This window comes from Kryptolebias marmoratus, linkage group LG12, assembly GCF_001649575.2.
Source record: "Kryptolebias marmoratus isolate JLee-2015 linkage group LG12, ASM164957v2, whole genome shotgun sequence".
NCBI classification, from domain to species: Eukaryota; Metazoa; Chordata; class Actinopteri; order Cyprinodontiformes; family Rivulidae; genus Kryptolebias; species Kryptolebias marmoratus.
Genome location: NC_051441.1, coordinates 8563689 through 8575023, shown reverse-complemented (window position 1 = coordinate 8575023; position 11335 = coordinate 8563689). Strand labels below are relative to the sequence as shown.

The 11335-nt window shown below is 41.7% G+C and overlaps 2 protein-coding genes across 6 annotated transcripts in view; one reads left to right on the top strand and one right to left on the bottom strand.

Moving 5' to 3' along the window:
* The window catches only part of hgs (hepatocyte growth factor-regulated tyrosine kinase substrate), a 26771-nt gene extending 17920 nt beyond the window's left edge, over positions 1-8851 (top strand). The window contains exons 2-20 of one of the 5 annotated variants that reach the window (XM_017425437.3): positions 1409-1493; positions 1612-1687; positions 1841-1933; positions 2818-2938; positions 3073-3125; positions 3290-3358; positions 3479-3603; positions 4473-4584; positions 4716-4814; positions 4906-5001; positions 5136-5174; positions 5261-5425; positions 5533-5746; positions 5834-6006; positions 6089-6229; positions 6339-6522; positions 6716-6846; positions 6947-7129; positions 7509-8851. In XM_017425437.3, the coding sequence (XP_017280926.1) occupies positions 1409-1493; positions 1612-1687; positions 1841-1933; positions 2818-2938; positions 3073-3125; positions 3290-3358; positions 3479-3603; positions 4473-4584; positions 4716-4814; positions 4906-5001; positions 5136-5174; positions 5261-5425; positions 5533-5746; positions 5834-6006; positions 6089-6229; positions 6339-6522; positions 6716-6846; positions 6947-7129; positions 7509-7619 (2270 nt within the window). In that variant the 3' untranslated portion in view covers positions 7620-8851. Of the gene's footprint in view, positions 1-1408; positions 1494-1611; positions 1688-1840; positions 1934-2814; positions 2939-3072; positions 3126-3289; positions 3359-3478; positions 3604-4472; positions 4585-4715; positions 4815-4905; positions 5002-5135; positions 5175-5260; positions 5426-5532; positions 5747-5833; positions 6007-6088; positions 6230-6338; positions 6523-6715; positions 6847-6946; positions 7130-7508 lie in introns of all 5 variants that reach the window. The other 4 variants (XM_017425440.3, XM_017425439.3, XM_017425438.3 and 1 more) reach the window with 4 other exon arrangements.
* Positions 8852-9067: 216 nt separating this feature from the next.
* zgc:103625 (methyltransferase-like 26 B) lies at positions 9068-10772 on the bottom strand. The gene is made up of 7 exons (XM_017425441.3): positions 10640-10772; positions 10356-10558; positions 10087-10249; positions 9942-10001; positions 9794-9861; positions 9486-9564; positions 9068-9408 (listed from the first exon to the last, which is right to left on the bottom strand). The coding sequence occupies exons 2-7, from the start codon at positions 10553-10555 to the stop codon at positions 9361-9363; spliced, it is 618 nt and encodes a 205-aa protein (XP_017280930.1). The 5' UTR covers positions 10556-10558; positions 10640-10772; the 3' UTR covers positions 9068-9360.
* Between the last annotated feature and the right edge of the window lie 563 nt (positions 10773-11335).

The following is an 11335-nucleotide window of genomic DNA, read 5'->3' as shown; positions in this document are numbered from 1 at the left end:
GCGTTCGCGAGAAGATTCTGTAGGAACAGAGCCTCGGATGACGTCAGGCTATATAGCCTCTGATTGATCATCCGATGTGTCACAAGTGTGACTCTGTTGATACTATTACTCGAACTGCGCATGCGCGAAGGGAACATTCAGTGCTTTCAGCACCGCCCTCTGGCGGTCATCCGGGATTCATAGAACCGTAGTTACATATGTAACCTTCGTTTTCCACACTCACCAGACAAAGCTGTGTTGGTGGCCTGAAGTAAGCAGCTCATTTGAGTAAACAAATCAGCATCTCAGAGTTGGTGCTGCTCTGTTCTCAGGATTTGACTAAATATTCCTCCGGACTGATCCAAAGCTGTGACTAACAGTTACTGCAAGTGTTTATTTGTAGTTGTTCAAGGAGAGATGGGCTCACAACACATGGTGAAAACAAACGTTTAAACTTGTCTCTCTTAAGTCTGTAATAATAATCTGTATTTTCCAGCAGTCATTGAGTGAGAGGAGGGTCACAGGTTGGACCGGCTGCCAGTCCATCACAGGGTCACATAGAGACAAGTGGGAAAGACAACCTTTCATGCACACCTAGGCCCAATTTAGAGTTGCCAGTTACCCTACAATGCATGTTTTTAGACTGTGGGAAGAAACGAAAGTACCCAGAGAAAACCAGGGTGCGGTGGGGGGGTTAGTGTTTATCTTGCTTTCCTAATGTCCCACTCACTCCAGGCTCCCTCACCTCGCAGACTTTCAGAACCAGAAAACTTTATTACCAAGTTTGCTTTTACACATGAAGATTTTTCACTGAGTTTGTAGGCAGTGCAGTAAGAGGTCACACAGTGCATACTGCATTTGTATGTGTATTGTTTTAGTAAAAGGTAACTATAAACACGCAATGTTTTTGTACTCAGCATGTCCACAGGTCCTCCCAGAGCATGGAATAAGTGAAATAAATCTGCTGTCAAGCAAATGATTGCCATCTTAGTTTGTTGAATCGGTCCCACATGACAGAAAATACTAGTTCACAGTGATGTGACTTTTATTGTTTAGTAAATTTACTTTACAGTCACATCCTGGACTTCTGCCTGTGAGGTGTGCATGTATGGTTTTAAGGGGCTTTTTAAAGTTTTCCTGTTACAGGTCTTATTCTTGGTTACATTAAAATCTCTTTGTTAAAGATCTTTAAAAACCAGGCTGCAAAAGGTTCAAAATAGTATAGTAAGGCTTCATTTAACTTCATTAGAAATTTACCCTTCTGCAAGAAAAAAAAACAATAGGATGGTGTATTTGATCATCACACAGATGCATTATGTGCTTTTATTAACATATATGCAGTGATTTAGAGCAGATGTTACAATCCTGAGATATATATGGTTTAGAAAGACTGGAAATAAAGATTGATTTCTATCTGTTTTCAATACAGATAAAGCCACCAGTCAGCTGCTTCTGGAGACAGACTGGGAATCTATTCTTCAGATCTGTGATCTCATCCGACAAGGAGACACACAGTGAGTTGTTCAGCTTTAAAGCCTTAAAATTCAGCTTGATTGATTCTGAGAAAAATCACTCTCTTTGTGCTGTCTGTCACTTTGTTTCCATGTTGAACTTTTTTGTTTCTTCTTTAAGAGCCAAACATGCTATTGGAGCCATTAAAAGGAAACTGAATGACAAAAACCCCCATGTGGCTCTTTATGCGCTCGAGGTAAGACATGTTTACAGGGGAATTTGTGATGTGGTTGCCAAATACCTGTGGTTGGCTGTTAATACATCTGTTCAGGCTGCCCAGGTGCTATCAGTGAGTGTAAACTCTGGAATAGATGGTATTTAGGAGTAATACTGTGGCGTCACTCTTCAGGTCCTGGAGTCGGTGGTGAAGAACTGCGGGCAGACGGTGCATGATGAGGTTGCAAGTAAACAAACAATGGAGGAACTGAAGGAGCTACTTAAGGTAATGTGTTTATTAACTTATCGAACATTTTACTACTTCTCTGTTGTAAATGCACCATTCTGTGTGACTTTATTTAACGTTCAGTTCCCAGCTTTGCCACTTGTTCATGTCTTTAGGTCAGACTCTGAATGCTTACATCGTCCCAGATATGTGATTAAGGAAAACAAAGAAAACCCTTGAAGTCCAGTCCATTATGTAGGTGCTTCGTGAGTGGTTGGATGAGAAATGCATTATGAAAGAGTTGGAAGAACCTAGATTATTGGCCTACTTAATTTTTTTGTTGTTGTTTTTTTAATTTGCTAATCAGAAAAGACCTAAACTGTAAGTTAAGTTGATTGAATGGGCAAAGTTTCATACTGAAGTAACTGTAAGCAACAAATACACAACTATTTCAGTGCAACTTTACAGTAGATGTTTCTTTTTGCATATAAATAGCTTGTAGGGAAGTATTAAAAATAGGATAGTGTAGTTCTACATATTAAACTCTGACAGTTTGAGTTGTTGACTGTATTTTGACTAAAAGTCTTATGACCTTCCCCGCCCCGCCTTTTTTCTGACTCAATCACTGCTCACCGCTCTCTGGTAGCTGGCTGATCTTGCAGCAGTATTTGATTGGATCCTCAGGGAACCACGTGACACAGGCTCTGCAGCCCATGCTGGTTGCAACTTCCTGGTGATGTCATAGTCTTGTGACAGGAGTGGTTTCACTTTACATAAACACAAGGGACTTTTCACCTCACGTCTTGTCTTCTAACTTAATGTTGTTCAGTGCTGTTTAGGCCTGCTACGCGACAGCGCAGATTGAGAACATTAGGAACAAAACAAAAAGGATTAAAAGTGTTCGTGTTTTGTGTTCTTCTGCGTTTTACTGTAACTTTCAGAAGCAGACAGAGCCAAATGTCAGAAACAAGATCTTGTACCTGATTCAAGCCTGGGCTCACGCCTTCCGCAATGAACCCAAATACAAAGTGATTCAGGACACGTACCAGATCATGAAAGTGGAAGGTAAGCGTGTGTTGACATTCTTTGTTTTTATGCTTATTGTTACTCTGTGAAACTACATAGCATTTATTCTAAATGCTTTGCTACTTTTATATATTTTAATGCTGCACAGTTAATGTTTTTCCCCCTCTCAACAGGTCATGTATTCCCTGAGTTTAAGGAGAGTGATGCCATGTTTGCAGCAGAGAGAGTGAGATTTTTATTTCTTTGTTTTTACATGTTTATTGCATATTCCTGGTTTTGTTTTGCACGTTTGCTCCTTTAGTTGTTTTTACTGAACTGAAGCAACATGCACTGCAGTCCTGTGGGTTTGTTGTGTCACCATGTGTAACACGTGACGTCTGCTTCATGCAGGCCCCAGACTGGGTTGATGCGGAGGATTGCCACAGGTGCAGAGTTCAGTTTGGAGTTATGACAAGAAAGGTAGGTTGGGCTTTAACTAGGGCACTTAAAGGTTTTACAGTTTTCTTCAGTTTGTGTGAGGAATATGCTTGGAGCTTCTGTTCAGAAGCTGATCTGTACTTGTGTTCTGTGCTTTTCCAGCACCACTGTCGAGCCTGTGGCCAAATCTTCTGTGGGAAGTGCTCATCTAAATACTCAACCATTCCGAAGTTTGGCATCGAGAAGGAAGTGCGGGTGTGTGAGCCCTGCTTTGAGCAGCTAAACAAGTGAGTTTCCTGATGGAAATGATCTGAGTTGGTGTGACCTTGAATGTTACAGCCTTGTATTTTCCCACCTGCGTACAAAAGTACTGAGATTCTTCTCCACAAAGAGCGATTTGTTCTCAAAAAGAAGTCGTGCAAATACAGGCAAAGTTTCTTTCTGGCCTCATAACATGGTCATGTTTTTAAATTTTCAATAAACGAGCAGCAATATTTATAGACTACTGGTAATAAGTTCCTTTAAGTTTGTCTCTTTCTCATTTCTCTGACATTATATACAGTTAATATCTGATATAATGGTATTGTATTGGAAAAAGGGCATTTTTTGTTTAATGATCAGTTTTAAATCATAACTGAATTTACCACATTTAGTCTGTTTCATACCTGTTTGTCTGTGTGAATTCCTCAGTGCTTTAACAATGTGTGGTTCTCTTTTTACTATCTTAGACTATTTATTTAGCAGCGTTTGTCCACTAATTTTAAAGATACTTTACATTTTTAAGAATTGTTAAGTTTTAGATTGTAAGAGCATTGCTCCTCCTAAATTCATTCAGGAAAAAAGTAGCTTGTATTTATGTTTTGATATTAAACATCCTGCCTGGAGACGACTTTCAACACAAATGTAAATAATGAGGATTTGTTTGTCCTGACGTGTAAACTTCCACACAGTCATGGCTCAGTTTTCCCAGAATTGATGTGTTGTTTAAGCTTGTGTGTTGAGATGTAAACCTAAAGGTAAGTTATTGACTTGTAAACATTTCCTGTTCACTTTCTTCTTGGTTGTTGTTGTTTCTGGACAATTATTGGAGTTCAAGCCAAACACTCTCGTTTGATTTACAAGGTTGTTTGTCTTCCCTGATCCCTTTCCTCACCAGCCACCCCTCCCTCTCTCCTCAACTTAGGAAAGCTGAAGGGAAACCTGCTTCTTCAGGCACCTCTGAGCTTCCACCTGAGTACCTGACCAGCCCGCTGTCCCAACAGTCGCAGGTAATGCCGTGATTTTATTTTATTTTTCTTAATCTTGTCACACATTTTCAGAGTTTAAAACTCTGCTTCTTCGCTTCATCCATCTTCTTACCTGACCCTGTATCTTATCATCGCTTGTTTTTGATGACCAGATGCCCCCCAAGAGAGATGAGGCAGCTTTGCAGGAGGAGGAGGAGCTGCAGCTGGCCATCGCTCTTTCCCAAAGTGAGGCAGAGGAGAAAGAGCGGATGGTGAGTGGCACAGCTAAAGTTTGAATTGTGTTTTTACTGTCACTTTGTAAATAATCATAATAATAAAAAAATGTTCCATGGTTTCTTTCAGAGACAGAAGAACTCGTACTCTGTGTATCCCAAAGCTGACCCCACCCCAGTGACTTCTTCAGCACCACCTGTCAGCACCCTTTACACTTCCCCTGTGGTGAGACTAACTTTATTTACACTACCAGGCATTTTTGTTTTGATCAAATTAGATTTTAAGCTTTACTGATTTATTTTGATGAAACTAGGAGTGTGTTGTGGAATTGATCAGTTTGAAACACTTGTGCTTTGCAGAACTCCTCTGCTCCATCTGCTGAAGATGTAGACCCTGAGGTACTTTTAATGCTCTTTTTAAATGTTTATATTGTTAGTTTAAATGTTATGTTTAATAGTTACAAGGCTCTGCTGTTTACTTCCAGCTGGCCCGCTACCTGAACAGAACCTACTGGGAGAAGAAGCAAGAAGAGGCTCGAAAGAGTCCCACCCCCTCAGCCCCAGCCCCCGTCTCATTGGCTGAACCTCTTCCATCAATCAGCCAACCTGTCGAAAGTCATGTCCCAGTTCAACCCGTCAGCATAGTGGAGGTGTGTTAAAACTTTGTGTAGCTAGCAGAAATAATATTTAATGTTAAGCTGAGGCGGCGTTGGCGCAGACTCTCCGCTCACGTGTTCTCCGTCTTCGCCACTTTCAGCAGCAGTACCAGAACGGTGAGTCCGAGGAGAACCACGAGCAGTTTCTGAAGGCTTTGCAGAATGCTGTCACCACCTTTCTTAACCGTATGAAGAGCAACCACATGCGTGGGCGCAGCATCACCAACGACAGTGCCGTGCTCTCACTCTTCCAGTCCATCAACAACATGCATCCACAGCTGCTGGAAATCCTCAACCAGCTGGACGAGAAGCGATGTGAGTCTCCGCTTGGTTCAGTTTGTGTATACCTAGACTTCTGTCTTGTGTTCAGTCACTCAACTATGGCATTCTGGATCTTGTCAGTGTACTACGAGGGCCTACAGGATAAGTTGGCTCAGGTCCGTGACGCTCGGGCTGCTCTCAATGCGCTTCGAGACGAGCACAGAGAGAAGCTGCGCAGAGCTGCAGAGGAGGCAGAGAGACAAAGGCAGATCCAGCTGGCACAAAAACTGGAGATCATGAGGCAGAAGAAGCAGGTAATAAAGTTGTTCTATCCAGTGTAAATAGGTGTGTTCTAGTATTTATAACAATGCTTACAAGTGACTGTTTAAACTTCAGGAGTACCTGGAGATGCAAAGACAGCTGGCCATTCAGCGCCTGCAGGAGCAGGAGAAGGAGAGGCAGATGCGTTTGGAGCAGCAGAAGCACACCATCCAAATGAGAGCACAGATGCCTGCGTTCCCGTTGCCCTACGCCCAGGTACACACTGTCAGAGCGAATCCAGTCTCTCCAAAACGTAACTGGAGGACATTTTTGAAGTTCTTATAGATAAATAGTGAATAAAAACTATATATATGTTGTTATACAGATGCAGTCTTTGCCTCCTAATGTTGCTGGAGGGGTGGTATACCAGCCTGGTGCTCCACCCAGCTACCCAGGCACTTTCAGTCCTGCTGGTTCTGTGGAGGGTTCTCCGATGCACAACATGTACATGAATCAGCCTGGGCAGACTGCACCAGGACCCTACCAGGCCATGCCCAGCGCCGCCACAGGTGAGGAGCTCCACAGAAACTGGGATCAGTTGGAAGAAATACTTTTTGATAGCTTCAGAACTTGAAAATGTTGTTTTCTTTGTTTCCTGATTGTTCATGAAGACTTGGGATGCTGACTAATATGACTTATCTGCTTTATTTGTTGTATGTTGATGACGTGTGTGTGTGTGTCTGCCTTCTATTTTTTTGCCAGATCCCAATATGGTTAATGCATACATGTACCAGGCTGCGGGCACCAATGGGCAGCCTCCTCCAGGACAGGCCCCGCCCACTACCAGTCCCCCCTACTCCAACTATCAGCCCACACCCACACAGGCATACCAGGTCTGACTGACCCTCAGCTGGATTCTCTGATGTTTTCCATAAACCTTCACCAAACTACTTAATAATGTCCCACTAACGGCTCTGTTTGTGTTGTGTGCAGAACGTGGCCTCTCAGGCACAAAGTTTGCCCCCAATGTCACAGGCTGCCCCCACCAATGGCATGGCCTACATGGGTTACCAACCATACAACATGCAGAACATGATTTCAGCGTTGCCAGGACAGGATCCCAACATGCCCCCCCAACAGCCCTACATGCCAGGCCAGCCGCCCATGTACCAGCAGGTCAGCCATGGATTATTTACACCTTTTCCTTTACCAGAAGTTCTCAAACATATGTATATATATCTCACATACAACACATTTGGAAACTGCCTCATCATTGCAACATCTGTTTATAAAAATATATAAACAAAATAATGTGTAAATCTGTTGATGCTGGGCTCGTGTTGACATGAGTGCAGCATAGAGAGGAAGAATAAAGCTGCTGATGGTGGGCTTCTTTTTCCTTTTGGCTTTCCTCAGCCTTGCCACTATCTTTTTGTAAGAATCTGGCTGCTATGAGCTGATGCTTTATTGTTGCAGTCTCCTCATATGACTCCTGCCTTTTCTTAAATGTTTATCTCAGTCCTAAACTTCCTGTTTACCTTTTTTCTTTTCTCAGGTTGCTCCCCCTGGTGGTCCTCAGCAGCAGCAGCCACAGCAGCAGCCACAGCAGCAGGCGCCCCAGGCTGTGCCCAGCAACACAGAGGCGCAGCTCATCTCCTTCGACTGAAAGGCCTCGAGCTGCAGGGTTTTACACACTACACCTTCTCTCCTCCTCCCCCCCCCTCCTCCTGGAACCTAAGGATGCCCTTTGGAAACACACACAAGCTCCCACCTTCCACCTCGCTGTGATGTTGTGGCAAAGTGAAATATTGTGATGATGTTGCAGAACTGTAGCTCTCCTTGCCTCTCCCGTCTGAAGTGTGGGAATCTGGAAATAAAGCTGCTACGGAGAGCACCATAACCCAAACCTCTGTCCCTCCTCTTCCATCTTTCAGCTGACATGTATGTAGTATTTCTTTCTTAAATGAATAATTGAAGTGCAGAAATAGTCGGTGGTAAGAAAACATTACTATTTAGAAGATGAACAAAAAAAACAAAACACAACCATCATTTGTTTGATATTTTTCTAAGGCTTAATTAGCACGTTTAATTGAGATTATTTTCTGGAATGGAAGTGAAATGCTGACAGTCTGGGTAGTGATTGAGAAACATTTGTGCTTTCTGTTTAAGAGGTTGTTGGGTTTCTAAAAACTAGTGAAAGTCAAAAAGGAGACCATGAAAAGTGCTCTAACTCAAATCTCCATCAAGCTCAGCTCATCATTCCAGTTGTAGTTTTCGAGCCATCCCTTTCATGGACTTTGGTCTTCTTGTTTTTGGCATTTCTTTGTTGTGTGCTGCTTGGACTGTTGAGTGTCTTAATGTAGTTTTTGAGATGATAAATCACGTCGCCGAGGTCGTACACTGTAGGTGAAGTGTTCGAAAATTTACGGAATAGCTTTCTAATTCTCATCGAATATAATGTCATGCATTAAAACAATTGAAATTCCCATCTAGCTATTATAAAATATAAAAACTAAAATCAGTCTGGTAATCCTGACAGCAACATGCATCTTTAAAGTACATTGTGTTGCCAAATAAAAAGATACAACGCAAGGCTGAAGCAAGCCTCACAGTCTGTAATAATCTTTGAATTGCCTCCAGGGGCCAAAACTTACATTTGTTTGGTTGTGATTGTCACATGTAACAAAAGCTGCATAGAAAGTACACACAGGAACTCTCTCTCAGGTGTACTTGACTATTTAGAAATGTGGAAATGCTTTCAGAGTGAAAACAGTGTCCTGCATGTATGTGTCACACTTTTAGTGATTCTGTAACGCTTCTTTATTACATCTTACTGATCTGTCTGACTTTAAAAGTAATTTTAAAATTATATTTAATAAATATCGGGTTCTTATTGTCTACCTGCTTCGTCTCGTTTATTTTACATCCATACAGCACAGATCGGACTAACATAACACAGATGACGGATAAGAACGTGTAAACTATAACTTACAAAATAATGTCATTCATCTGGTATTTTTTTTTTTTTTTGATCAAGTAGAATTAGCACGACATGGATAAATTGTCAGTAGGACAAATAAATACAACATAAAAGAAAATAAAGTACAGGTCCTACAGAAACTTCACTAGCTGTTTAAGTAGCCACCAAATATTCTCCTCTGCACTTTTGTTTTGAGTAGTTTCCACTTCAAGCCAAGACTGAAATCTGTTTGAACCAGTCCTGTTTTTTTAGCCTTTCTTTCTTTTTAAGTTTTACATCACAGTTCAGCTTACAAACTAGTTATTTTGAGAACTGTCAGAATGTTGTTGTTTTCTTTTTGCATATTGGATCCAGTGACATGTCCAGCTGTTTGCAGTTCTCGAAACTTTAAATGCGTATTTCATTTCCAGTGTTCTTTTAAACAGCTTTAGAGTTTCCTGAAGACGAGGCATTTGTAGTAATCTTCCATCTCAATCTGAAAATAAAAAGTTACAGGAATTAAAAACGTGTCGGTGGCGCTGTAGATGTCACAAGCATCTTTAACCATCGTACCATCCTCTCCAAGCGTAGGCCGCTCCCGTAGGCCTGCTGTCTGAGAACATCAAGATCTGGCAGACCCCACTCTGGGTTCCTGCGGGACAAACAGTTAAACATGATCCTGACAAAACCATAACAGACACACAATGAGAAGCCTTTAACCAGGTACGTCACAAGTTTTACATTTTATACACCTCAAACAATGAATAAATACTTAAACAGGACAAGAATAATGCAGAAGGTTTCCACTTTAAGATGACTCTGTAAGATCAGTCAGATATTTATTACAAAATTCTGTTTGCACAAGATGTAAAAATTCTCACAGTTTTCGAAGCTCTTCATCCAGGTGCTCGTTACAACTTGGTGTAATGACGCCATTAACGGCAAACACCTGGGAAAGCGTGTTAGTTTTTAAATTGGCTGTTAGAGTTTGTACTTTACACAAGACATGAAACTACTAATAGTACATACCCCATGTGTTATCAAAAGGCCGTTTTGTTTGAGGATCTGACCTGCTCCGCTGCAAACACCCTTAGAAAAACACATGTAAGTGTCTCAATTACTCAAGCAATAAAAGTCTGGATCTTTGGTTGTTGCTGTAGATAAATGTACCCACCTGGGCTGTTTTGAAGGAGCTGTACTGTAATAAGTTAATGGCAATAATAACATCACAGGAGCTGCGAGAAAGGCCGGCCCATTTCTCCCAAGGCTCGCTGGCGTCCAAGAAGATGGGCTGCAGCACAGTTTTTGCCTGGGTTGCATCAATATAAGCCTTTATGCTGTAAACAAGGTGTACACGTCTTCATCACAGCTCTATTTTTTTTATAGATCTGATGTTCAGAGGACAGCATAATGGTTTTCAAACCTTTTCTGTAAAACACAAACCTGTCCCGGTGCTCCTCTTTGATATCCGACGGCTGCCAAGTAACAAAAGGGATCTTCTGGGCAAACCGTACGACGTGCTGTCCTGTTCCAGAGCCCAGCTCCAAGGCAAACAGCTGCCGGTGGGACTCGTCCTCCAGGACGTCTTCAAGCACCGAACAAAGACCCTCCCAGTTTCTCTCCGCCTGAGGAGACAGCAGCATGGTCTGGAGGACAGAAGGACGGATCGTGTCAGGAATTATTTAAAAATGATCCACAAATGTTTGAACCGTAACGATCTATCTCACCTTCACTTGAGCTGGGTCACAGAGGCTACAGAGGAGGTGGCATATTGGTGTAGAGTGGATGTGGTGGATGACTGTAGCAGGTGGGTGCACAGATTACCTGGTTAAGAGGATTCACTCTGAGCTCCACCTCAGTACAGTAAGTGAGAAACACAAACACACCAAGAAGAAAACAGTGCAATTCTAAAATAAACATATTTGTTTATTTGTTTTTACAACGTTTGTCTGGTAAGGCTGAAAGGACACTGCAAAGATCACTAGTTGCATATAAATACATAATTATAGTAACAATAGAAGTGAATACCGGGGATTTTAGTTTTATATTTCATTTAAAATTTTAACATAACACAAAACCAGGTTACTTTGTAAAAATGCTGACTTAAGTGCATACATATTTTGTAATACAGTATTTTGATCAGGGGTGGAAATTAAAAATTTTGTTCACCAGCCACTATGGCTGGTGAACAAACGTGACCGACGTCATGACGTCATTGATTTAGTTTAAAGAAAACCCCGTTGTTTAACTTTCGGTTCTTCCCTCAACTACTCTTGAAAAACAGAAAATAAAATAGCTTCTCATCACAACACCTAATTGGTGTTAGACTGCATGTAATCTGTAGTGGATCGAGTGCATCATATGGGTTTGCAGTGAACTGTTGTAATATTTTTATGCGGGTTTTCTCCGCCTGAAGTGGTATT

Coding starts and splice junctions, on each gene's coding strand:
- zgc:103625 (XM_017425441.3), bottom strand. CDS start 10,555: ATGCTGCTGTCTCCTCAGGCGGAGAGAAACTGGGAGGGTCTTTGTTCG. Junction 10,250..10,355: donor AAAGAGGAGCACCGGGACAG/GTTTGTGTTTTA, acceptor CCTTGTTTACAG/CATAAAGGCTTATATTGATG. Junction 9,565..9,793: donor GATGAAGAGCTTCGAAAACT/GTGAGAATTTTT, acceptor TTTGTCCCGCAG/GAACCCAGAGTGGGGTCTGC.